The sequence below is a fragment of the Microcaecilia unicolor genome, chromosome 6 (genome assembly GCF_901765095.1).
Source record: "Microcaecilia unicolor chromosome 6, aMicUni1.1, whole genome shotgun sequence".
In the NCBI taxonomy this organism is placed as follows: Eukaryota; Metazoa; Chordata; class Amphibia; order Gymnophiona; family Siphonopidae; genus Microcaecilia; species Microcaecilia unicolor.
The window spans coordinates 103,109,735-103,137,654 of NC_044036.1; the positions used below are offsets into that span (position 1 = coordinate 103,109,735).

At 43.6% G+C, this 27,920-nt stretch overlaps 1 protein-coding gene across 3 annotated transcripts in view; it reads right to left on the bottom strand.

The window, feature by feature from the left end:
• KIF14 (kinesin family member 14) overlaps positions 1 to 27,920 on the bottom strand; it is a 180,296-nt gene that overhangs the window by 68,029 nt on the left and 84,347 nt on the right. For all 3 annotated transcript variants that reach the window (XM_030207054.1, XM_030207053.1, XM_030207056.1), the window contains 3 exons: positions 22,464 to 22,611; positions 19,151 to 19,303; positions 18,029 to 18,152 (listed from right to left, as the gene is read on the bottom strand). In XM_030207054.1, the coding sequence (XP_030062914.1) occupies positions 18,029 to 18,152; positions 19,151 to 19,303; positions 22,464 to 22,611 (425 nt within the window). The remainder of the gene's footprint in view (positions 1 to 18,028; positions 18,153 to 19,150; positions 19,304 to 22,463; positions 22,612 to 27,920) is intronic.

The window sequence follows — 27,920 nt, forward strand, 5'->3', positions numbered from 1 at the left end:
GTCCTCAGGTTTTCAGGATTTCCCCAATGAATATGCATGAGATCTATTTGCATGCACTACCTCCATTGTAAGCAAATCCTGAAACCATGACTGGTCAAGGGCTGAGGTTGCTACAGAGTATTGTAGTCCAATGTGTTAGTAGGGAAGGGTATCTATGATAACTTGAATCCCCAGGTTCTACTTTTAAAACTATTCATATTATCTAGATGCTCAAATGTTTCAGTTTTCTTCAGAAATGGCTTATAGCTTATTTACTTGATAGGCCACCTTTCAAGAAGTACATCAAGGTGTTTTACAATTATAATCAAATAGGTTGCACAAAAAATAGGATAAGAACGTAGAAGGTGAAAAAGGCAAAGAGCAGAAATTGCAACCCAGATTGTCATAGATATTCTCTGTGGATAGCAGGATGAAATAATCAGAAATGAGTAATGTCACCAATGGAGACCGGACCCAAAAGTCTCCCCTATTCTTCCCAGAAGCAAACCTTAGTTTTCATACTCTTCTCGTAGCTTTAAAGCAGCACTTATCAAATTTTGTGGCCTTGATCCTATTATCACAACCAGAGGCACAGGCTGATGACATATCTATGACAGTCCACCCATGTCACAACACTATTTACATGAGGACTTCCGGCATGCTGTCCATGAAAATACCCACTACAAGTAATTTGATTTTCTCCAAGGACAAGCAGCATGTAGTGTTCTCAAAACTCGGTCTCCCAAGCTGCAGGTTTCTTTTCATATACTATCGGTGTAATAACAGAAGGATGCCAATTGACAGGCAACAAAATCATTTTTAAGGACAAAACTGAAAAATGCCTTATTTCTTTTTTTTTTTTTTAACTTCAAAATATGAAAATTAAATGAGCCGAAGGATATTGTTGGATTCTAAATCTCAGATTATTCAGGACAACTTGACCAAGCTTACTAATTCTCTTCAGAGCTCCATTAAAAAAAAAAAAAAGAGGTTGTATGAACTGGTATCCATGTCACAGCCATGTAAATCTTCTCTAAAGGAGTTGACCTTAAGTCAACTACCAATATAGCCATGGCTCCTGCACGGTGAGCCTCAACATGACCCTTTAAGATCACACCTGCTTGGGCATAAGCAAAGGAGATTAAGTCTTCTAGCCAATTTGATAGAGCTCACTTGGCTATAGCAGTCACAGGTTTATAGGGATCAAAGGGGAAAAAAAGCTTGGTGTATTGTCTTACAATTCCAAGTGTATAAAGACATGGTCACTATTTTGGACATGTGACTTAGAGAAAACTGTTGGCAGGACAATAACTGGTTAATGTGGATATCCAAAACCACCTTGGACAGACACTTTGGATGAGTGTGCTAAACAATCCTATTGTTAAGGAACTTGGAACAAGCAAGCAAATTTAAGACCTGCCATGCCAAGTACTTCGGCTCACAGAGGTCGTGTTTTAAAGGGAGCTTTCATCAGTTGGCTTAGAACAATGTTGTGATCCTAAAACACAGTTGGTGGCTTGATGGAAGGCTTCAAAGAGAAGCAAGCACCACATAAATCAAACTAGAGGCATGAGTAATAAAGAGTAATAGGCACCACTTAAACTCTGGTAGATCCTGTGATGGTTTTTAAGCCTGACTCGTACAGATTTAGAAGGTATTCATGCTTTATGTAGGTCAAGAAAAAATATAAAAGATAAACCTAGGGCCTCACATCATACCAAACCTCCTGCACTTAAAAATTATAAGACAGTTTAGTAGAAGTTTGCCTAGAAGCCAAGAGGATTTGAACCATGGGCCAGGCAGGTTCAAGGTAGTTGTCATTCTTCCAATCCTTCCAACATTCAGGTTGTAAATCTGATGTAGGATGAATAGAGTTCTTTCCAACAGTGTGATCAGCACTGGAGAATTCATACCAGTCTGCTTAGCCTCCTTATATTTCCTAAAGGAACAAAATAGGTCTTTTTCTGTCTCCTCAGAAAACGTTTTATCACAGATATTCCTCACTCATGAAATAGGCTTTTCTTAACCCTCGAGTCCTGGGTGAACTCATGTGGTTGCAGAATTTAACTCCATTTGTACACCAGAATGCTGTCTTTCCCTGCTAGATACATAGTTTTGAGGGACATCCTTTCACAGATAGCCCAGTTACACATTCTGACAGTCTCAATATCAGAACTAGGAACCTGCTCCCCCCCCCCTCCCGCTTGCTGGTGTAATATAATTGCCATCTAATTATCTGTTTGAACTAGGGTATAAACCCTGAAAGCTTTAGAAAACAGATTCTCAACCCAGTCCTCAGGACACACCAAGACACTCTGGTTTTCAAGACCTGCACGATTAATATGCAAGAGAGAGATTTGTATACAAGGCAAGGTATGTAATTTTATCTCATACATGTTTTATCGTGGGCATCTTGAAAACCTGACAGGTTAGGTGTGTCTGAGGATTGGGTTGAGAACCCCTGCCTTAGTGTGTTCCAGACTGCCCATAGCTGAAGGAAATTTGATGAAGGTTTTCCTGAACAGAACAATAGTATATAAGCAGTAAGCAGTATATAAAAAGATAAGATCTAAACAAGTACCCCACAGTTTGAAAAGGGCTGTGGTCAAGACAATTTAAATGGGAGGAATTCGGAAGAGAATCCCTTTTACCACATTTGAAAGTTCAACCCCGGGACAGAGTACCTCTGAGATGGTTGGTATTGAGGACTGCATCTTATAAGCCCCGAGCCTGCACCAATATCTGAGAAGAGAAGAACGCTGGGCTTGTCACTGTGAAATATACCAAGGGGATTGTAAGCACTGTTGATACCATATGGCCCAACAATCTCTACATTGCCATGCTAATTTCTGATGTCTGATATGGGCAATACTAATGGGCTAGCAGATAGTGATCCTTTCATGTGAAAGGAGGCCTTACAGCCAAATATATGAGATCTCACAAATTCCAATCAATATAAGGAAGTCATGTGAGACTTTGGGTAATTGATGATGAAACTGACTCCAGTACCTGGATAGCCAGATAGTGAAATATATGCATCCCCAGTATGCATGTGTGCCATTACTGAACAAAGGCATTTGGTGAAGACATGCAGAACCAACGCTAAGCCCAATACAATATTAGCAATGGTGTTTCTTACTATGAATCCGATGCTTTCTGGTGACTTATTTGTATCGCTATTTGGATATAAGCTTGCTTTAAAGCCAGAGACCATAACCAGTCCCCTTTTAAGAGAAAGGGAATTAAAGAACCTAGAGAGAAACTATCATGAACTTTTCCCACACGAGACATCTGTTTAAGACCCTTAGGTGTAAGATGGAACAGAATTTCTGTTTGCTTTGTCTCCAGTAAATACCTGGAGGAAAACAGTGGCCTGGAGGACTCAAGCAGTGCCTCTTTTTAACTTTTATTTTGATGTAGTTTCCTTTCTCAGTTTTATTGTAAATATTATTGTAAACCACCATGAAGGCATTCCCATTGGCGGTATATCAAAAATGAATAAACTTGGAAACTTATGTCCTTGTTCCCCTGGAATGGGTTTGATCGCATTAGTCATCAAAAGGAAAAAGTCCTGGATAATATTTCCTCATGCTGAATGTTTAGCCAATATACTCCCAATGGGTAGTTTGCTGTCATTTCACTAAATGTTTGTATCTGTACCAGACAGCCGAGAACACACGTCCGAGGTTAGACTGGGGAAAAAGCTAAGCAAGGAAGGTAGTGTAATTAAAAAAAATAAAGGAATTTAAAATGTAATCAAAATATTCCAATATTTGAAGTCCTGTGCTATAACAGACATGCTTATGATCAATATGTTAATATGTTGGTGAGGGTAGAAGCAACTTCCATACAATAATGTTCCCAGTTGGCTTAATTTCAGTTAAATTCTGATGTGTGGTTGCTATTACGATCACATATTTGTTAATTGATCCTTTTGGAATATTTTCATTTAATTTTCCCCACATACATTTTTAATCCTTTTGATTGGTATTGTTCTATTTCTAGAGGTTACATTGGACCAATTGTTTGTCTTCTCATGTCCAGTCAGCTCATTCACAAACCTGAATGTAGTGATGTTCTAATGTGTTACAAGCTGAGTATTCAAAAAATGTAACACATTAGAACATCACTAATACCTTGGTTTAATTAGGAACTACATAGTAAGAAACAATGTAGGACATTAGAAAATAAATATTGAAGGACAAATTCAAAGAAAGAGGTTATCCTATGAAATTGATAAAGCAGACACATGAGAGCACGTTTTAACAAGAGCGCGTTATTGTTGGATTCCAAAGAGAGAGAGAAACCTGATGTTGTTATATGCATTATGGTCACCAGGATGTCTGGAAAATTATCTATATATATAAAACTCACCCTCAACGTTCTATTGTCTGACAACACTGAAGCCAAGGTTCATAAGTTCGAAGCTCTGAAGTCACGAAAAACACAGTCTCGGGGCCCCGCCCTCGCGCCAAACGTTATGACGTTCAGGGCGGAGCAATTCACTCACATCGACGGCGGCCAGGGCGGCGCAATGGCGTCACTAACAACGAAGGTGCGTTGGGTGGGGGGGCCAGAGGAAAGCCTTGCTAGCGCCCGTTTCATTGGCTCCAGAAACGGGCCTTTTTTTACTAGTCTTCTATAATTAAAAAAAAACATGGGAATGTACTTCAAACCCATGACACATTTAAAGATCAAAGATTAATGGTATCCTATGCTCATAACAGCAATTTAGAGGATAAAATTAGTAAAGCAGATGTATGGTCTGATAGAGTCTTTTTCAGGGGAACATCGTAAATATGATAAATGTTCAATTTGTCCAAACACACTTGAAGGATCAGAATTCATCTGGCAGAATGGGCAACAAAAGATATTATTGAAACATCATACACATTGAGAGTCCACAAATGTAATATGTGTGTTTATTTGCCCTTGTAAAAAAATATGTAGAACACACTTCTCGAAAATTTAAGCCTAGAGTAATCGAACATAAACATTGTGTAACTTGTAATAAGTTTGAAGCACCAATGGCAGGTCATTGTCAACAGATGGGGAAGAGTTTTTTGTATTGGTTCTTTTTTCCTCCCTTAATTAAGAAACCAATGATATTACCCTACTCCTTTTATAGTTGAGGTGTACCAGGAGGTGGTACTTAAATTCATAATTGAATTTCCACACTGGGAAGTTTTGAGGTTTCCTTTGATAAATTTGAATATGTCCTAATGGAAACTATGAAAGATTAGTAGCTTTATGGTACAAGCTGGTCTATTTTTTAGCACTGGTTTAAATATTTACCATCTGAAGGGCAGTGCTGGCTGTCTTTCCTACACCTGCTTTTTAAGGGCTCCTTTTACTAAAGTGCACTAAATGTTAAGAAGCCCATTTTATTTCTATGGGCTTCTTAGCATTTAGAACATGCTAAGTCCATTAGCGCACCTTAGTAAAAGGAGCCCTGAAACTGGCAATTTCCCTGTAGAGATGGGAATGATCACACCAACACCCCTACAGCTAATCTGCTGACGATTGTTCCAACTATTGTCCCATAGCTAGTATATCTTTTCTAGCTAAGGTTTCAGAAGCTATAGTAGCTGCTCAGCCCCAAGATGATTTAGACAGATTTGATCTATTAGATCCAAGGCAGTCAAGTTTCAGGAAAACATTTAGTATGGAAACCTGCCTGTTCTCTCCTTTCAGAATTGAAGCAGTGATTTGACAAAGTAGCTCCTATTATGCTGATGCAGTTAGACTGCTCATCTGCTTTAAGCTTGGTCAATCATGACTTGCTGCTTAGGAAATTAGATTCTGTGTGTGTTGCAGGGACTGACTGTATTAACCTGGATCTCTGCATTCCTAAAACATTGTTGCTACAGAGTTAAAAGAAATGGCGAGCCCTCTGCCCTTGTCTCCTATTCTTAACATATTTTTCAGCTCTCTGGGTGCCAAATATCTTTTAGATAATATATCTGTTGATATTCAAATATTTCCTGTCACATCTTCAATTAATGGGATGTTTTTATATTTTTGAATTCCTGCTTTGGTAACCTCTACCTAGATGAAACATAACACAAAGTCACTTTGTGTAACAAGGAGCTAGGGCTGACAGAGCCAAGCATTAAAGTACCTGCACATATTTGCAGAACACTGTAAATACTATTCTGTTCAATATGTTGCATTATTTTGATTTTTTGGTACATAATTTCCTAGAGTGCATAGTGTGTATAATACCATCAGTGACACAAGTACTGGGGGAGGCAGCTGGTAGACAGTGAAGGGGTTCTCTGCTGTGTTCAAAAGAACTAGGGGGGAATACAGAGGGAGCAGTAGTCCACTTTAAGCCACGCTAAACATCCAGTATTTGAGTAAAACAAGTAGGGAAAGCATGCAGTGTATGGTTCATGGAATTCTTTCCAAACTTCCCAGTGAGTGTTTGTGTATGTGCTCACAAAGTAAGGCAACAGAAAAGTTTTGCTCACACCAACTCAGAGGAAACATTGGCCTCAAAGCTGCTCTCTGCGCCTCACAGTTGGAGCAGTGTTTAAAAGCCTCAGCTGCCATAAAACCAAAAGAGAAAATGAAAGCGTGACTAAAAAACAATATTGCAGGGACATTTAAAGGTGTATCCCCCCCCCCCCCCCCCCAGGGAAGGAAACCTTATTGAAAAGCCCAAGTTGTCAGTTTCTTGGTGAGGATTACTGCTGACTTTCACTGACAGGAAAAGTGTTTCACCCCCATTTAACAGGCAGCCACATTAATCAGAGAGCCCCCTGTGCTTTGGGGGGGGGGGGGGGTTGGCTCCTGAGGAAGGAGAAGTTAACAGCAGGAGATGGAAGAAGGACCTGGCACCACCAGGTGTATCCCAAAATAAGCACCAGCACTAGCCAAATCACTCTCAAGCTCAACTGAACTAGGAAAACCCATAAGAGCAAATGTCCACAGAAGAGACCAGAAGCTGATGGGAGATCCACCACCACCTGCTGGAGATAAAGGAATACTGATTGACCAAGCTGCTCACCTTCCTATATGAGCGCTTTCAGTTTGTTGTCCTCTATCTCCACCTGCTGGTAGATGGTCATAACCAAGGCTCTATTTGATTAACCACTTAAAGTGAAAGTAACAAAGCGTGTGCAATTTCTGGACTCATCTGTTGCTTATGACCAGGAAACAAATAGCTGAGGCAAAAATCAAATGACATGATTTGGGGGAAGAAAGAGCTAATTGAGTAGAAAAACTTAAAAATTACAAAAAAATAAAAATCAGGGGAAAAAAAAAATCTTTAAATATGCTGAGAAAACGGACTAAAAGGGAAAAAGAGAGAGGCAAAACACTGAAGCACAAGTTAAGAAAACAAAAAACACTACAGGGGAGAAACTTCCCTTCAAGTCCACAGAAAAGAGCAAAATCAGTCAGTCCGGCATGACAACACAGCATGGTAGTTCAGACATATGTGCAAGGAAGCTAAAAGCTTTGTTTTGCTTTCCCGTATCCAAGTTCCATCAGTGATGTCATTTGTGAGGGCATTCCATCTTGCTTATTCTTGGAGGATATTAAAACGTACTGTAATCCAAGTTTACAAAAGGCTCAAAAAAAAAAAATTGCCAATGCCTTGAGCAAAAAAGTGAGATGATGCCATGGTTAGTATCTAAGAAGCAATGTCCAAAACTATGGGTCAAAACAATTCCAATACAGCTGCAAATAACGTCACAATATACTTCACCAAAATATCACGTAGCTTAAAACCACTCATCCAATCACACTACTCATGCTCGCTCAATACATACTTACTCATCTACTTATCAAACTAATCACACCTCTCTTAAATCATTAACCAACTGTTTCGCCTTCAGTGTTATACCATACTGGGTTACACCAATATGCTGTGAACAATATTGAATCACCACACTCATAGTTCTACACCCCACCAAAACATTAAATTCATGCAGAGTCACTGCTGTTCACTGTCAAGATTGCTGGATGTCAGGATTTATGAAACCAGCTTCTGATAACTCCCCCCTCCCTCAGGAAGCTCTGAGGATAGCAAATGGACCAAATGCTGTCCAGCTGCCTGCTAGCCCTTTTGTTTCTCAATTAGCATACCTTTGTCCTCTCTGGGCATCTGGGAGCAGGGCTCTCTGTGAGAACAATGAAAGCCAGACAGAGAGGCTCCAAAACTAGGGACTTCAAAGACTAAAACCTGTGAAAATGGTCACCTTCCTTGCATCAGGAAATTAAACTGGAGTTTGTAAAGGAAAGAGCTGACAAACACAGGCTGGGAAGGAAAGAGGTTATTTGATCCCTCTCTGTTCCTGAGGCATAAAAAGGAGAGCACACGGCTAGCAGCTCTTCTTTCTTTCTTTACACACACACACACACACACCTTCAGTCACCAGAGCCCCTGGCACTGGCCCCCCTTTCTCCTTCAGCCCTACTTCAAAGCTTTCTCTCTCGGAGCACATAGCTCTGCTTTCTTAGGCTCTCTTTCTCTGCACACACACACCTTCAGCCCTACCTCAAGGCTTCTCTCTTTCTCTGACCCCCCCCCCCCCCCCCCCCCATTCTTACCTTTCTCTCATTGATTCCCATCTAAGCCCACACACACAGATACAGCATTGTAATATTTACCTGTACTAAGTGCTGTGAGCCTATATATGTAAATACAATATACCTTGTATATATATCCAAACCTGTGTGGATTGTGTATTCTTTGGGAACCCACTGCCTCAACGAACCCACTGTCTCTGTGAACTGGACCCGGGACCATACCTAGATAACAAATGCTGGCATTCACGTCTCTATATATAGCATTACCGCTTCTTGTTATTTGTCCATGGACATATACACTGCAGAATGTTCCTAAACTTGGTGTGGGTTCAATGATTCAATCCTTCATTCGGGCACATATGCACCAGTTTCTTCCAAGTTTTTAGTAAAATTCCATGTATTTTCCGATGTTCACCAATCACAGCATGTATGGTTGTAAACCTGCCAACTTGTTTGTGTAGTTCTTGTCGCTTGCAAATATCCCATATCATTTTTGCACGGTTTCGCTCTAAAGGAGCTTCATCAGGGGTCTCTATTCGCTACTACAAACCGTCATCAGGAATCTGTGTGATTGGAATACAATAGTTATAAAACCTCCTTTTATCTTAAACATCCCTTTCATGCTGGCTTTTTACTTGCCAGACTAAACATTTCACTCACAAATTATACCCCAAATTTTTCTCATAAATCTAATCAAATTCATTGACCTTAACGGGCGACTGGGACGTCCAACCTGAATACACTGCTGAGCAGGACACTCACAAAAAACGCCCACACATGCGCATAACTGCGAAGTGAGAAACTCCCTTTAAATACCCTTATCCATCACAAGCCTGCCCATTCTATTTCTTTATTCAACCCGTAGGGGGCCACAGAGTTCCACTAAAAGATCATACATTGCTCTTTTCTCATCAATATCAGTGGAACATTGCCCCCCTCAGTACAGACACCGTCTGCAATACCACAACTTGTAAATCCTGTATACGGTAGCTTGGGATATGGGATATTTGCAAGTGACAAGAACTACACAAGCGAGTTGGCGGGTTTACAACCATACATGCAGTGATTGGTGAACATCGAAAAATACATGGATTTTTTCTAAAAACTTGAAGGAACTGGTGCATATGTGCCCAAATTAAGGATTGAATCATTGAACCCACACCAAGTTTAGGAACATTGTGCAGTGCATATGGATATGGACAAATAACAAGAAGCAGTAACGCTATATATAGAGACATGAACAGCAGTGACTCTGCATGAAAGTGAATGATACATACCTGTAGCAGGTGTTCTCCGAGGACAGCAGGCTGATTGTTCTCACGACTGGGTGACGTCCGCGGCAGCCCCCACCAACCGGAAGAAGCTTCGCGGGCGGTCCACACGCAGGGCACGCCCACCGCGCATGCGCGGCCGTCTTCCCGCCCGTGCGCGACCGTTCCCACCAGTTGAATGACAAGCAAAAATGATGAAACGCAACTCCAAAGGGGAGGAGGGAGGGTAGGTGAGAACAATCAGCCTGCTGTCCTCGGAGAACACCTGCTACAGGTATGTATCATTCACTTTCTCCGAGGACAAGCAGGCTGCTTGTTCTCACGACTGGGGTATTCCTAGCTCTCAGGCTCACTCAAAACAAGAACCCAGGTCAATTGAACCTCGCAACGGCGAGGATACAACAGAAAATTGACCTACGAAGAACAACTAACTGAGAGTGCAGCCTGACCAGAATAAAAGCGGGTCCTGGAGGGTGGAGTTGGATTTACACCCCAAACAGATTCTGCAGCACCGACTGCCCGAACCGACTGCCGCGTCGGGTATCCTGCTGGGGGCAGTAATGTGATGTGAATGTGTGGACAGATGACCACATCGCAGCCTTGCAAATCTCTTCAATAGTGGCTGACTTCAAGTGGGCCACCGACGCTGCCATGGCTCTGACACTATGAGCCGTGACATGACCCTCAAGAGTCAGCCCAGCCTGGGCATAAGTGAAGGAAATGCAATCTGCTAGCCAATTGGAGATGGTGCATTTCCCGACAGCGAACCCTAGACTGTTAGGGTCGAAAGAAACAAACAATTGGGCGGACTGTCTGTGGGGCTGTGTCCGCTCCAAATAGAAGGCCAATGCTCTCTTGCAGTCCAATGTGTGCAACTGACGTTCAGCAGGGCGGGTATGCGGCCTGGGAAAGAATGCTGGCAAGACAATTGACTGGTTAAGATGGAACTCCGACACCACCTTCGGCAGGAACTTTGGGCGAGTGCGGAGCACTACTCTGTTGTGATGAAATTTTGTATATGGAGCATGAGCTACCAGGGCTTGAAGCTCACTGACCCTACGAGCTGAAGTAACTGCCACCAAGAAAATGACCTTCCAGGTCAAGTACTTCAGATGGCAGGTATTCAGTGGCTCAAAAGGAGGTTTCATCAGCTGGGTGAGGACGACGTTGAGATCCCATGACACTGCAGGAGGCTTGATAGGGGGCTTTGACAAAAGCAAGCCTCTCATGAATCGAACGACTAAAGGCTCTCCAGAGATGGCTTTACCTTCCACACGATAATGGTAAGCACTAATCGCACTAAGGTGATTCCTTACTGAGTTGGTCTTGAGGCCAGACTCTGATAAGTGCAGAAGGTATTCAAGCAGGTTCTGTGCAGGGCAAGAACGAGGTTCTAGGGCCTTGCTCTCACACCAGACAAACCTCCTCCACTTGAAAAAGTAACTCTTTTTAGTGGAATCCTTCCTAGAGGCAAGCAAGACACGGGAGACACACTCAGACAGACCCAACGCAGTGAAGTCTACGCCCTCAACATCCAGGCCGTGAGAGCCAGGGACTGAAGGTTGGGGTGCAGCAACGCTCCGTCGTTCTGCGAAATGAGAGTCGGAAAACACTCCAATCTCCACGGTTCTTCGGAGGACAACTCCAGAAGAAGAGGGAACCAGATCTGACGGGGCCAAAAGGGCGCTATCAGAATCATGGTGCCGCGGTCTTGCTTGAGCTTCAGTAAGGTCTTCCCCACCAAAGGTATGGGAGGATAAGCATACAGGAGGCCGGTCCCCCAATGAAGGAGAAAGGCATCCGACGCTAGCCTGCCGTGTGTCTGAAGTCTGGAACAGAACAGAGGCAGCTTGTGGTTGGTCTGAGGCGCGAAAAGGTCCACCGAGGGGGTGCCCCACTCTCGGAAGATCTTGCGTACCACTCTGGAATGGAGCGACCACTCGTGCGGTTGCATGACTCTGCTCAATCTGTCGGCCAGACTGTTGTTTACGCCTGCCAGGTATGTGGCTTGGAGGAGCATGCCGAACTGGCAAGCCCAACGCCACATCCCGACGGCTTCCTGACACAGGGGGCGAGATCCGGTGCCCCCCTGCTTGTTGACGTAATACATTGCAACCTGATTGTCTGTCCGAATTTGGATAATTTGACAGGACAGCCGATCTCTGAAAGCCTTCAGTGCGTTCCAGATCGCTCGGAGCTCCAGGAGGTTGATCTGAAGATCCTTTTCCTGGAGGGACCACAGTCCCTGGGTGTGGAGCCCATCGACATGAGCTCCCCACCCCAGGCGAGATGCATCCGTCGTCAGCACTTTCGTGGGCTGTGGAATTTGGAATGGACGTCCCAGGGTCAAATTGGTCCGAATGGTCCACCAGCGCAGTGAAGTGCGGCAACTGGTGGCGAGGCGGATGACATCTTCTAGATTCCCGGTGGCTTGAAACCACTGGGAAGCTAGGGTCCATTGAGCAGATCTCATGTGAAGACGAGCCATGGGAGTCACATGAACTGTGGAGGCCATATGACCCAGAAGTCTCAACATCTGCCGAGCTGTGATCTGCTGAGACGCTCTGGTCCGTGAAGCCAGGGACAGGAGGTTGCTGGCCCTCGCTTCGGGAAGGAAGGCCCAAGCCGTCTGGGTATTCAGCAGAGCTCCTATGAATTCCAGAGACTGGGCTGGCTGGAGATGGGACTTTGGGTAATTTATCACAAACCCCAGCAGCTCCAGGAGTTGAATAGTGCACTGCATAGACCGGAGGGCTCCCGCCTCCGAGGTGTTCTTGACCAGCCAATCGTCGAGATATGGGAACACGTGCACTCCCAGCTTGAGTAGATACGCCGCTACCACCACGAGGCACTTTGTAAACACTCGTGGGGCAGAGGCGAGCCCAAAGGGCAGCACACAATACTGAAAGTGCCGTGCGCCCAGGCGGAATCTGAGATACTGTCTGTGAGCTGGCAGTATCGGGATGTGAGTGTATGCGTCCTTTAAATCCAGGGAACATAGCCAATAGTTTTTCTGAATCATTGGCAGAAGGGTGCCCAAGGAAAGCATCCTGAACTTCTCTTTGACCAGGAATTTGTTCAGGCCTCTCAGGTCTAGGATGGGACGCATCCCCCCTGTTTTCTTTTCCACAAGGAAGTACCTGGAATAGAATCCCTGCCCTTCTTGCCCGGGTGGTACGGGCTCGACCGCATTGGCGCTGAGAAGGGCGGAGAGTTCCTCTGCAAGTACCTGCTTGTGATGTGAGCTGAAGGATTGAGCTCCCGGAGGACAATTTGGAGGCAGGGAGGCCAAATTCAGGGCGTATCCGCACCGCACTATTTGGAGAACCCACTGGTCGGAGGTTATGAGAGGCCACCTTTGGTGAAAAAATTTTAACCTCCCTCCGACCGGCAGATCGTCCGGTACGGACACTTTGAGGGCGGCTATGTTCCCGTGGATCCAGTCAAAAGCCCGTCCCCGGCTTTTGCTGTGGAGGCACAGGGGGCTGCTTAGGCGCGCGCTGTTGACGAGAACGAGCGCACTGGGGCTGTCCTTGTGCCTGACGAGGCCTTCGGGCCGGCTGGGTGTACCTACGCTTGGCAAAAGAATAGGGCACAGCCTGCCGGGCCCGGGAAAAACGTCCACCTGCTGAGGTGGATGCTGAAGGCGCCCGGTGGGAGAGCTTGTCGAGGGCGGTTTCCCGCTGATGCAGTTGGTCCACCAGCTGCTCGACCTTCTCACCAAAATATTATCCCCCCGGCAAGGGACGTCGGCCAGTCTCTGCTGGGTGCGGTTGTCCAGGTCAGAGGCACGCAGCCATGAGAGCCTGCGCATCACTATACCTTGGGCCACAGCACGAGATGCCACGTCACAGGTGTCATAGATACCCCTGGACAGGAACTTTCTGCACGCCTTCAGCTGCCTGACCACCTCCTGATAAGGCCTGGACTGCTCCGGCGGGAGCTTGTCAACCAGGTCCGCCAGTTGCTTCACATTGTTCCGCATGTGGATGCTCGTGTAGAGCTGGTAAGACTGGATGCGGGTCACGAGCATGGAAGATTGGTAGGCCTTCCTCCCAAACAAGTCCAGAGTGCGAGACTCCCGCCCCGGGGGCGCCGAGGCGGTATCCCTCGAACTCCGTGCCCTCTTGAGAGCAGAATCCACGACCGCCGAGTCATGAGGCAATTGGGGCCGCATTAACTCTGGGTCCGAGTGAATTCTGTACTGGGACTCTGCTTTCTTGGGGATGGTGGGATTAGATAATGGTCGCATCCAGTTCCGAAGCAGTGTCTCCTTAAGGACATTGTGCAACGGCACCGTGGAGGACTCTCTAGGTGGTGATGTATAGTCGAGGACCTCGAGCATCTCAGCCCTCGGCTCATCCACAGAGACCACGGGGAAAGGAATGCAAATAGACATGTCCCTGACAAAGGAGGCAAAGGAGAGGCTCTCAGGAGGCGAGAGCTTCCTCTCTGGTGAAGGCGTGGGGTCAGAGGGAAGGCCCACAGACTCCTCTGAGGAGAAATATCTGGGGTCCTCCTCTTCCCCCCCATGAGGCCTCTTCCTCGGTATCGGACATAAGCTCATGCAGCTGAGTCCTCAACCGGGCCCAGCTCGACGTCGAGGCACCGAGGCCTCGGTGTCGTCGAGCGGTGGACTCCCGCGCCGGCGGGGACGAAGCTCCCTCCATCGACGGGGACTCCACCTGCGTGGCGGTCGAGACCGGCGCCGCAAGCGGCGGTGGTGTCGAAGGCCTCGGCACCGGGCTAGAGCTCGCCGGCGCCACAGTCAACGGCGCCGAGGGCGCAAGCACCCCCGGCGCCGGCACAGCCTGGCGCATCAGCCCTTCCAGGATCCCCGGAAGGATGGCTCGGAGGCACTCGTCCAGGCCCGCTGTCGGGAAAGACGGGGGGGCCGGTAGAGGCGTCGGTGCCGGAAGCTGCTCGGGTCCAGGAGACTGCACCGAAGTGCTGGGACCCTGATGCGTCGGTACCTCCACTACCGAGGGGGACCTTTCCTCTCGACGTTGACGCTTCGGCGTCGACTCCTCCCCGGCACCGAGGGCCGGGCGCACCGATGGGGACCGATGACGGTGCTTCTTCTGTTTTTTGCGGTGCCCGTCATCAGCGCCAGGTGGAACGGAGGAGGAGGAGGTCGATCCCACTCGATCTCGAGGAGCCGGGTCAGACAGGGTTCGGTCCCGAGGGCCATGAGCAGAGGGAGTGACCGGGGCCGATTGCCCACGCGGCCTCTCACCCCTACCGTCACCGGAGGACCGGCGGGCCGACGGGACCTGTACTCCTGGGGTCGATGCCATCGGTGCCGATTTCGCGGACATCGATACCGGTACCGAAGAACCGGCCGTCGATACCAATGCCATCGAGGTCGACGTCGAGGGGCCGGCGCAAGTTCCAAAAAGACGGTCCCGAAGAACTTGCCTCGCAACCTGAGTCCGTTTCCGGAGACCAAGACACAAAGAACACGACTTGATATCGTGCTCCGGCCCGAGGCACTGGAGGCACCAAGCGTGGGTGTCGGTCTGCGAGATAGGCCGGCCGCACCAACCACACTTCTTAAATCCACTCGGGACCTTCGAGCACATCGACGGAAAAATCGCGTCGGTGAAGTTAAAGTCGTCGATGGTGGCGGTAAATCACACCTCGAAAAATAAATCGACCGCGCGGCCACAAGGCCGCAACGCGACGCCCCCGCTAGAAAACGAGGGAAAATTCAGCGCGTTCTCTTCTTTTTTTTTTTTAAAGAAAAGAAAAAGTTTTGAAGGCGCGCGACAACCAAAAACAGAAAATAAGCGAAGATTCGCGGACAACGCGATGGTTTTCCGGGGCTGACTAAGAGAGAGCGGCGACGCACGACTCTCTCCAGCGCGGAAAAGAAAAGACTGGCGGGAACGGTCGAGCAAGGGCGGGAAGACGGCCGCTCATGCGCGGTGGGCGTGCCCTGCGTGCGGACCGCCCGCGAAGCTTCTTCCGGTTGGTGGGGGCTGCCGCGGATGTCACCCAGTCGTGAGAACAAGCAGCCTGCTTGTCCTCGGAGAATTTAACATTTGGTGGGGTTTAGAACTATAAGTGTGTGGTGATTCAATACTGTTCACAGCGTATTGGTGTAACCTGGTATGGTATAACACTGGAGACAATGATTTAAGAGAGGTTAATGATTTAAGAGAGGTGTGATTAGTTTGATGAGTATGTATGTATTGAGCGAGCATGAGTAGTGTGATTGGATGAGTGGTTTTAAGCTATGTGATATTTTGGTCTATATATATAATACGATAGATGAATAAACAAATTTGCATTTATACATAGTTGTGTTGGTGAAGTATATAGTATCTAAGAAGGTCATCACACAAACAGCACTCAGTCAGCTAGAAAATAGCAGGCGTTAGTAGAGAAGACAACTTGGTCTCGCAGTCAATTTCATAGTGCATGTAAATTGAAACACATGGCACCAAGAGTATATATTAAATATGGAAGGATTAGCATGGAAAACTGCTGCCACTATGTGGTAAAAGCATGACTAACAGGAGGCTATAAAATTCTGTGTCAAAAGCCATATAGAAATGTATTAAACAAGTTGAAAGGTGAGGCCTTTTCTATTAAACTAACAATAAATCTGTGACTAGCCTTTGTGATCTATGATCCCTTCATCATCATTCGAAAGCTGATCTTAAAAAGTAATTTTATAAACAGGATGTTGAGACTTTTGTGGCACAGGTGCTTATGTTGTGCCTACTTTATAAAAAGCCAACATTTGAGGCAGTTTTCCTTTATAAAAATGCAACCAAATGTTCTCTCACTTATATATGCTGCAAGACAGGAATTACTTTGTACAAGTATGCACCAACTGAAATCTGACCATCACCTATCTCTGCCCTGGAAGCACTTACATGTATATTGCCATTCAGGTAATTTTATAAAGGCTTTTTTTATACATATGCAAGTATGCACACACAAAATGTCTCATAAAATTCTCCTGCCCCTCCCCTCCCCCATATAATAGTATATGTGATAACAAGATCACATGTACTTTTAGGCAACTCAGGTGTAAGCAGATGGGCAGAGAGGAGTGCAGTCAATTTACACATTGTTTTTAACTTAGGTGCATACATTTACACATGTGCCTTTATGTGGGTAATTTGATAAAAGTATTTTCTGCATATAAAGAACATTTCAATGTGGGAAAATAGCTACTGTAAAACGGAATAGAAAAATATGTGCACATGAGTACATGTATTTTTGTGTGATGCACATGCAGGCAATCCTGGGGGCAGTATTCAAGCAGAGTTGCAATGTATGTACATACTTTATAAAATACACATATTCATGCATCAAGTATGTGCACAGAGTTGTATCTGCCTTGAAACAGGTGTAAATTTGTGTACGATCATTTGCACATTATTGGCGATAAACAGATGTCTATGTTGCCTTTCTAAATCTGGAAATGGACTAACATGGCAAACACACTACTTTAAATCAAAGGCTGAAAGCAACATTGTTTACTTGGGAGAAAGATTTTACACATATCTTAAAAAGCTGAGTTCAAAAGGTCTTTTGATCAAGCACAAAGTAAACTACTGAAACCAAACAACAACAAAAAAAAAAGTTTTCTGTGGGTACAATAAGATCCCAAAAATTAATCAGGTAAACAAAAGCTATACACATTTCACAGAACCCTGTGGATAGTTTTTGTTTTGACTGCTGCTTTAACAAAAAGTACCTGCACAAATATGAACCATGGTTTTGATTTACAACTAAAAGCATGCTCTCCTCCCCTGAACCTATCCCCCCATTCCAGGAATACCTCTAAAACCCATATGTAAAAATATATGCATGGTGGAAAAGAAAGGAATACTTTCACCCACTTACAGAGCAGTAATCGAAAAGCTCATTTCTTCAGGTGTAACAGTGTTTTACTGTCAGAAAGGGCTTTCATTTTTGCCATCCCTAAGCAGAGTTTACTCAAGCATTAGTGTACTTTAGCACATCCAAAAATGTTCTGTGGCTCTGGGCTCCCATGTCTGGATGGAGTCTATTGAAATCACGTCTGAGAAAGCATAGGGTCAAAAAGAGGCGCCTCTTTGTCTGTAAACTGTGTCCTGCTGGGCCGGGGGGGGGGGGGGGGGGGGAAAGTGCAGATGCAACAAGGATCTCACTCCCATAAAACAGCATTTCTTTTGGATTTATAACCTTGTTAACCAATGAGCTTTCTAATGAAAGAAAAACGCAAGAGTGCTGAAACATACAGGTTGCATCCTTCTGCTTGTTGCGAGTCTGCAGCAGGACTTGTACTTCATTAGAAATTTTCTGTTTTTCAGCCTCCAGGGCTTCAAGTATTCTGGCATGACGAACTGTATGGTCTTCTAACGCCTGGAAATCATAAAAATAAAGATGGTAGACAGTAGCTATGAGGATAGATTTGCAGAAAAGTAGTGAAACAGAATAGAATCACAGGAAGAAATATGCTAAATTCTGTCCATGCGTTACAGGATCTATAAAAAATATCTCCCCTTGGAGCTCAAAGCACAAACGACTGATCTTGTGACAAAAATAATCCACTGCTAGCCCAGTTCAGAAGTGCAACACTTCAAGCAAAAAAGCTGATCAAAACCAGTATTCAGGAAAATTCCGTCGACAAACATTTTAAAGTTCAGCTTCAAAAGAAGTCTTTTCTTCCAGACCTCAATCAGAGGTTCCAGATTGCCAGTGCTTTAGAAGGGAAAAGAAATGAGTAAAGGAAATAACCCATGTCACCACCCAAATAAAATCAATAATGGGATATATATAAGTAGCCTAATGTTTAGTGCAGCGGACTTTGATCCTGGAGACCTGGGTTCGATTCCCACTGCAGTTTCTTGTGACCTTGGGCAAGTCAATTAACCCTCCATTGCCCTGGGTACATAAAAAAAAAAAAAAAACTTAGATTGTGAGCCCTCTAAGGACAGAGAAAGTACCTGTATATAATGTGTATGGCGCTGTATACATCTAGTAGCGCTATAGAAATGATTAGTAGTAATAGTAGTATATAAATCAAATAAGTATATAGCAAGGGTAAAAGCTTCCTTCTATTGAAATGTAGTTAAACTGAAGAAAAATAAACTACTGAAACTACTACTATTCTAAAATTTCTGAAAAATACCTTCCACTAATAAGGAGACCCCTATAATAAGCATGGTATCAAACTGACAAAAAAGTAAAGATGTAGGGAAAGTTTTTTGTTTTTTTTTAAATAAAAGATTATGTAGCCATATGAAAAAAAAATAGTATGCACACTTTCTAAAAATGTTGTGTTCTAATAGAGTTTTAATGAAGCTATAGTATAGAGAAACAATTTAGTAATTCATTGAACTCGTATTGTTTCAGAATACCTGTCTGGTAGCGAATGTCTCCATCTCTAAGCGCTTCTTGTTCACATGTGCTTCCTGCTCAAGATACAGAGTTCGAGTCTCCAGATCTTGAATTTTATTTGCAGCCTTTTTGTTATTCATTTCCTGAATATGCTTCTTCTGAACTTCTTCTTTCTAGTATAAACAAAAAAAACAAAAAAAAAACAGAGGTCATAATGACAGATATTCCCACAGAAATTGGACCCAGTATGGAAGTTCTTATGTTATCTATATTCAACTATCCAAGGCTCCTGCAACTTAGATTACCTTACAACTGAAACATTAACAGACTTCTGTTCAGTCTGTGTTGAGGCACCAGTCCTCAGTTTTAATTCAAACTTTTAATTTATTTTATCTGAAGAAAGGAAACTTCTATCTTCCCTTCATATTACAAATAACTCTTCTCACGTCCTGTGATCTGAGCTCGATCTATATTTACATCTAACCCTCCTTCTGGCCAACAAAGAAAGTCTACAGCAACCTGCCTCAACTGGACCACCCAAGGATATCAGAACCAGAAACTACAAAGTAACTATACAACTATTTTTAAGATTCTGGTTCTATTAAAAATCCATAAACAATATCCTCAGTGAATCACACATGCACACTCACAACCACTGCGTGTCTGCATTTATACTTGTAATGAGAGGAAAAACCTCATACTAGTGTTGCCACTTGGTTGCTTTTAACAGAAAAAATACTATTGGCGCAGAGTGAAAAGTAATCATATGTTAAAAAAAACCTCTCATCTAATTGTGGTATAATAATCCAAAACCACTTATCTTTTATCAATGCTCCATGGATACTCTTCAAGAGTGAGGTCCCGACGGACCCGTTTCACTGTCGCTTCGTCAAGGGACCTCACCATACAATCGTGGGAGCCTGGGAGCTGCAAGCCGCTAAATCGCACGGAGCCGATCAGCAAAATGGCGCCAATTGGCTCCATGCAATTTAGCGGCTTGCAGCTCCCAGGCTCCCACAGTTGTATGGTGAGGACCCTTGACGAAGCAACAGCGAAACAGGTCAGCCAGGACCTCACTCTTATAGAAGAGTATCCACGGAGCAATGGAGCATTGATAAAAGATAAGTGGTTTTGGATTATTATACCACAATTAGATGAGAGGTTTTTTTTGCCTATGATTACTTTTCACTGTGCGCCAATACTATTTTTTCAGTTAAAAGCAACCAAGTGGCAACAGTAGTATGAGGTTTTTCCTCTCATTACAAGTATAAATGCAGACACGCAGTGGTTGTGAGTGTGTATGTGTGATTCACTGAGTATATTGTTTTTGAACAAAAAAAAGGGGTGTGAATAGGATCTGTTAAAAATCCACCATCAACCCTCTCTAAATGAAGTCTCCAAAGAAATTCACAAAGTGCAAAGTACAATCATTTGGTTTCTCTGTTACTAGAAGACTTTGATCTACCAGGCCCTTGTCTGAATTTACAACTTTAAAAGGTCTCTTCTCTCAGACCTGTTGACTTAAAGCCTTTAATCCTACAGTGTCAACTGATAAATTGCTGATCCAGAGTCTTTTAAGGCTATAGTGCCACCCAGTGAAATTTGCCTAAGGCGCTTCTGAAACAAAGAATGTGCCTTGATCCAGCAGACCAAGAGACCTCAGGGACCCAGTGGTGTGTGGAACAGAAAACTATGATCCCCACACAACCAAAGAGAAGACAAAAGCGTAAGAGGTCAACCACCTACATAGCAGTAAGAGATCATCTCACTGCCTATACTGCTATGGATTTACAGCCTGTCTCACTGACACAGACTACTCAAAAATTACTGTGGATTCTTTTGGATTCGTATTAGGTAAATGAGACCTTTATTAGAGGTGCTAAAATCTACAATGATTAAGATATATATACAATGATTAAATCATCTAGCTAAAAGAAAGCTATAAGACAGATATATACATATTATACATACAACATCACTGGTCAGGAATTTCAGGCCCTTATCATCAGCTGGGAGGCCCGTTGCAGCGAAAGCCCGAAGTCTCCTTATGACCAGGAACAAGTCCTCTGGCGCGATATGTCTACCCACAGATAAGCCTCAAACCTCTGCTGCAACAAGCCCCCCTTTTTATAAGGCTTAGAACTCATATTCAGAGCTAAGGAAAATTACAGAATGCTTCTGTTTAGGTAAACAAGCCATACTGTGGGAACATGGTCACATGTTTCCAAGTCCAGGTGGCCAGGCTGAACTCCTAAAACAAGCACCATCCTCCTCTTCACATACCAAATTATTTTCACACAAAGTTAATCATTTTTAAACAGAATTACTTCGAATCAACAATACAGACCCCAAATGCACTGGTCAGTCAAAACAAAGTTGAAAAACAATCTTTAAAATTCACTTTTATTACACTGCCATACCAAAGGTACCCCCCAACAACCACAGACCACTCTTTGGAACTATAGGCCTAGTGAATGCCAGACCAGCTGCTAAGAAATCCTCAGTAATTCATGAACAGCATCTTGACATCTTAGAAATAAGAAACTGGCTACATGAAAGCAAGTGTTTACCACTGGCTGAACTATTCCCAACAGGTTTCAACATCCAACATCAACCAAGACCAGGAAAATAAGGTGAAGGGGTAGCAGTCCTGAGTTGAGATACAATCAAACTGCACAGAATCAGAATTCGCCAGCTAAATGAATCAGAATTCGCCAGCTAAATGAATCAGAATCTCTTAATCCAGTTAGAAGAGGAGAAACCAATCTGGCTGTTCATGGTATACCGAGCATCATATCTGTGCAAGAACTCCTTGATCTGATTACACAAGTAACCCTGAATTACTCTAGGATGGTGATCATGGGAGACTTCAATCTACACATCGAAACCTTAGATATCACCACAGCTGTCTTCCTGGACATAATGATAGCACTAGGATTCACACAGGTGATCAATTCTCCAAACCATGAAGAGGGTCACATACTAGACTTACTACTCTACATAGGGACTGACATCCCAGAATACTGGGATAGCAGTATTGAAATAACACCCCTAACACAGACAGACCATTCTTGGCTAGTTTAAGTATACTGGCTCCTGTCTGGAGACAATGGGTTACAGCAATATCCTTTCAAAAAAGTCCCTTTTCAATCCTGTGATTTTATAAATTCTTACGTTTCTGCAGAGAAAAATACAATTTATATATTTTATTATGAAGAGGAAAGAAACCTGAAGCGGTAGTTCCCTGCAACTGCAGTCCTCAGCTTTTCAAAAGGTGCCTTGTAATTACCAGACACATTTTCTCATTTACATAACTGTATGACAATAGTTTACCAGTTCTGCTTCAAGGGCTTTTATCTTGTTTTCATATATTGCTTTCTGAGAAGAAAGTTCTTGCTTTGCCATCTCCTTTGCTATCTGAATGCTTTGCATCATTTCTTCCTTCGCTTTCAGCCGTGCTTCTTCAATTTCTGCTTCAAGTCTAACAGGATAAAAGGATAGATAAAGAATTAAGTACACTAATGAAAAAGCGTCTAACATTATAATCAAAATTTGTATACATCCACTTTCATGTCTATTCTTTTCTTGTTGGATTGAAGAGGGAAAATGATCCAAAACTTCATGACGCAGTTCATGCTGACAGACAACTTCTATCCCAGAGATCACAATCATGCCTTCAGAACCATCCTCTACCCAACTAGCATTTGCAAAACATTCCTATTCTCTCTTTCAGGCACCGGCTTCACTTAGTTTTACCGGCATTGATTTCTGACCTCAACACCATCTTATTTTAATACATCATTTGAATAATTTATGAACATCAGTAAAATATTATTAGGAAAGGGATGGAAAACAAACACGAGGATGTTATAATGCCGTTGTATCGCTCCATGGTGCGACCGCACCTCGAGTATTGTGTCCAATTCTGGTCGCCGCATCTCAAAAAAAGATATAAAGGAATTAGAGAAGGTACAGAGAAGGGCGACGAAAATGATAAAGGGAATGGAACAACATCCCTATGAGGAAAGGTCGAGAAGGTTAGGGCTCTTCAGCTTGGAGAAAAGGCGGCTGAGAGGTGATATGATAGAAGTCTACAAGATAATGAGCAGATTACAGTGGACAGATGTGAAGCATTTGTTTACACTTTCAAACAACAACAACAAAACCAGGGAACACAAGATGAAGCTAGAATAAGGTAGATTTAAAACAAATGGAGAAAGTTTTCTTTACTCAGCTTGTAGTTGGACTGTGGAACTCGTTGCCGGAGAATGTAGTGACAGCAGCTGGCCTTACGGAATTTAAAGGGGGTTTGGACAGATTCCTGAGGGAAAAGTCCATTGAAAAATTTTTTTTTTTTTTTTTTTGGGGGGGGGGGGGGGGGGGGGGGGGTTGCCGGGTTCTTTAAGCCTGGATTGGCCGCTGTGAGAGACAGAATGCTGGGCTTGATGGACCCTTGGGTCTTTTCCCAGTATGGCGGTACTTATGTACTTAAAATATGTTTTCCTTATTTTTAAGTTTTGATTCATATTTTAACATTGTCTGATTAACCCTATTTGCAGTTGAACAATATATTGTTTTAAACGATAGATTTGTATTAATGTTTTTATGTTCTTTGGCGCCAGCTCTGACTTTACTCTGCATCTTTTTTCCAGTGACACTAGCATGGGAGCACACCACACTTTTTGTAGAGAGCTCTAAGTTATTTCATTCCTTTTTAGTCAGTGATACATTTTCTCCATAGCTTTTAAATGGTCACGTTAGCCTTTACAATATACTGGCAGAATTATAGTTCATGCTTTTATTTTTACTTTTATTTCTATTTTGAGAATATTAGTGCACCATATTCAGCAAGTTACTTGCTGAGCTCACCATAGTTAGTTCTTTTTTTGTTTATCTTTTTAGTTTTTTCTTTTGTTTTATTTTAATTTTGCCTCATGTTATTGTATTGTTTCAATAGTCCTGACCATCTCACCTCCATACAGATATATTATGTATTGGTTTCACTTGACGGCTTTCTTCAATGTTACTATAGTATCTACCACTATTCTTGAGCATATTGGTAAGAAGTCTATTAATGTATCATATCTTTTTTGTATTTTTATTTATTTTTTTGTTGCCAGTTAGTTTTTTAGAAGTTTTTTCGTTGTCCATTAGTTACTTGATCCTTAGCATCTGTATGTTTGCACAAGCCTCTATAGTTTATTGGCAGCGTTTAGTAACCTTTAATTAAGGCCCACATCTTGATCATGCACACAAGTTCTTCAACCCCCTAAACTGTACTGTTCCCTCAATTTTTTGAATGACCCTGCATTTTTTTAGCATTAAATCGCTGCCAAATTCCAGATCATTCCTCAGGCTTCACTAGGTCCCTTCCTCATCCACACCATCAGGGGAGTCTACCCTATTGCAGATTTTGGTATCATCTGCAAAGAGGCAAACCTTACTAGATAGCCCCTCAAAAATATTGCTTACAAAAATGCTAAAAAATAAAAATAAAGAACCGGTCAATGAACCAAACCTCGCAGCACAGCACTGATAACACCTCTTTCCTCAGAAAGAGCCCCATTTAACACTAGCTTTAGACGCCTTCCACTCAACCAGTTCCTAACAGTGTCACTTTAGGAACCATGCCAAAGGCCTTGCTAAAGTCTATTGAGACTTACGGCCTATAGTTCCCAACCTCTTCCCTTACTTCACTTTTGTGGAGAGGTGTAAGGAACTTCTATATCAGAAAATCACTAAATAGCAATTATTCTGGACTAGTTTGCTAAGGATATGAGAATTCCTAATTGGCCCTTGGGCTTTGCTGACAGGCTGCACCAATGAAAGGAATAATGCCAAAACAGAAATATATTATTATAGATACAAAGAATATGGCAAAATGCAAAGCAAGTTTCAAAACTCTGTACACTACCAAAATATACTGATTATTACACAGATATATGAAAAAATATCTATACAACTATAATATCCTGAGAAACGATTACAACAGCAGCAGAATTGACAACTGACCACCAATCCTGTTGTAACTAATCAGTTGCAGGCAAAGATCAGAGCTAACTAAAACCTGAGCCATAGAGGAAAATGCTGTCCTTAGGTTCCAGACTTCAGGTGATATGAAGAATTGGATTCTCTTCTAGGCTCCAGCAGAACACCTGTGAGCCCTTGTAAATCAGGAATAGTTCAAGGCCCCTGCTCTGTGCAGATGGTTACACAGTCTTTGGGGAAATCATAAAGCTGCTTCTGAACTGCACTTCTTGCGGTACTCCGCACAGAGTTCAGTCCACAGGTGTTTGGCAAATTAGTCCCTAGCTTCTTTGAAAGAGATATCCATACACCATGCAATATTCTTCTCACTTAAACTCCTTTTCTCTTTCATCCCAGCATTGGCATTCCTCTGGGTCAGGTAACACACATGGACCAATCAGCAACTGTGTATCTCTGTCCAGCAGATTATTCACGGTCATGACAATGAGGCCTTATGACCTTCGAGCAAGAATATCTTATAGTAGAAAACTCCCCTCATGGTTCCCAGATGTACCAGAGATTCTGTCTCTGTAAAGGCAAACCTACACACCTTTCCAGGAGATAAGGTGGATGGCTAGTGCACGTAAACACATGTTCTTGGATGGTGCAGGTGCAGTCACTAGCAGTGTTATGCCAAGAAGTATTTTTCCTTAAAGAAAGCTGGTTACTGTTGTGTTCAGGCCCCAGGCTGCAGAATCCATATTCAGTTCAGGAAAAGATGGTTCAGGCCTAACCAGCAAAGGTGAGACAGCAGGAAAAGACATCTACAAAGGGACCACATCTACCCTTTTCCAGTCCTCCGGGACTGCTCCCGATTCTAATAGGTTAGCCAACCGAGTGCCAGAGCTTTCCTAATCTCCTTCAGTGCCCTAAGATGTATGCCATCTGGCCCCATCGCTTTGTCCACCTTTAGTTTAGCTAGCTCCTCAAACACAGTGCTCTGAAAATCATTCAGGGTCTACTACACCTCCATACAGCCCATCATGTGCTGTTGATTTCTCGCCTAGATTATTGCAATTCCATTAATGCAGGTGGAGGAGTGGCCTAGTGGTTAGGGTGGTGGACTTTGGTCCTGGGGAACTGAGTTCGATTCCCAATTCAGGCAAAGGCAGCTCCCTGTGACTCTGGGCAAGTCACTTAACCCTCCATTGCCCCAGGTACAAATAAGTACCTGTATACAATATGTAAACCCCATTGAGCCTGCCATGATTGGGAAAGCACGAGGTACAAATGTAACAAAAATAAAAAAAATAAAATACCAACATCACAAATTAAGCATCATCAAATCATCCAGAATAAGACTGCCAGATTACTTTAGAGCCAGAAAAACTGAACAAATCACCACTCTTTTCTCAACTTCAATGGCTCCCAAATCATTATCGAATTCACTTTAAAATCTTATTTTTGGGTCACGTGACGCAATGGAATTGTGCTGCTCCTCTCTGCCCCCTCTCCATCAGTTATAATCTGCTTTGATTAGAAGATTTTTTTTTTTACCTTTTTCAACTACAGATCTGATTTGGACAATGCTTCCTTTCAGCTGGGTGCCCTACCACGCATCTCAACATATTAAAATAAAAAAAGAAAGATAGGTTCAAGTAGCGTGCAGCAGAGCACAAGGCAGCAGCCCCATGCTCTTCACCCAGTCCCACTATCAGCTTGGCACGGACCTTTGCGATTACAGCGGAAGTCACCACTGCTGTAGAGGCCACACTGAACAAGAAGCTCCAACAACTTTTCAACTGCAGAGTTTCAGAGACAATGAGGAATTTATAAAACGTTGGAACATGATATTAAATCAATGTTCTTTGGATCTCATGCTCTTGATCACTGAAAGAAGCAAATTGGTGGAAGTAGAAAGGCTTGCTTTGGATGTAGAATTGAAAACGTTTAAAGACCACATGGATGCCTCCAGGTTCCTTGGACCCGATTTTGAAAGTATTCAAAGAAATTGTCCTGTGAGACGTTAAATGTAGCGGCTAAGAAGGTAAAATTATGTATAATCATACCTGATAATTTTCTTTCCATTAATCATAGCTGATCAATCCATAGACTGGTGGGTTGTGTCCATCTACCAGCAGGTGGAGATAGAGAGCAAACTTTTGCCTCCCTATATGTGGTCATGTGCTGCCGGAAACTCCTCAGTATGTCGATATCAAAGCTCCATCCGCAGGACTCAGCACTTAGAGAATTACACCCACGAAGGGACACTCTGCCCAGCTCACCACCGCCGAAACGGGGGAGGGGAATTAACCCAGCTCATCCCCACACAAGTGGGGGAGGGGAATCCGTCCAGCTCATCCCCGCGGAGCGGGGGAGGGACACCACACCCGCCGATGCGGGGGGATCTGGCTTATCCTGCAACCGCAACCGCGGGAGGAGCTGACTGACCCTAACACCGCCGAAGCGGGAGGGGTACAAAGCTGCCCTACAGCCGCACGAAGCGGGAGGGAGTGCCGGCAGAATTTATGTCTCAATCCAGCCCCGTAAAACGGAGGGGAGAGGAATGCAGCAGCTCACTGTAACACAAACTCGTCTCAACTCTTGAAGAATCCAAGTGAAAGAAGAACTTGAACACGAAGTCCTCCTGAAGTAACTGAAGGCTAAACTTGAACCTAAAATTCAACCAGAATATAAACAGTACAGATATCTGGGAGGGGCTATGGATTGATCAGCTATGATTAATGGAAAGAAAATTATCAGGTATGATTATACATAATTTTACCTTCCATATCATCAAGCTGATCAATCCATAGACTGGTG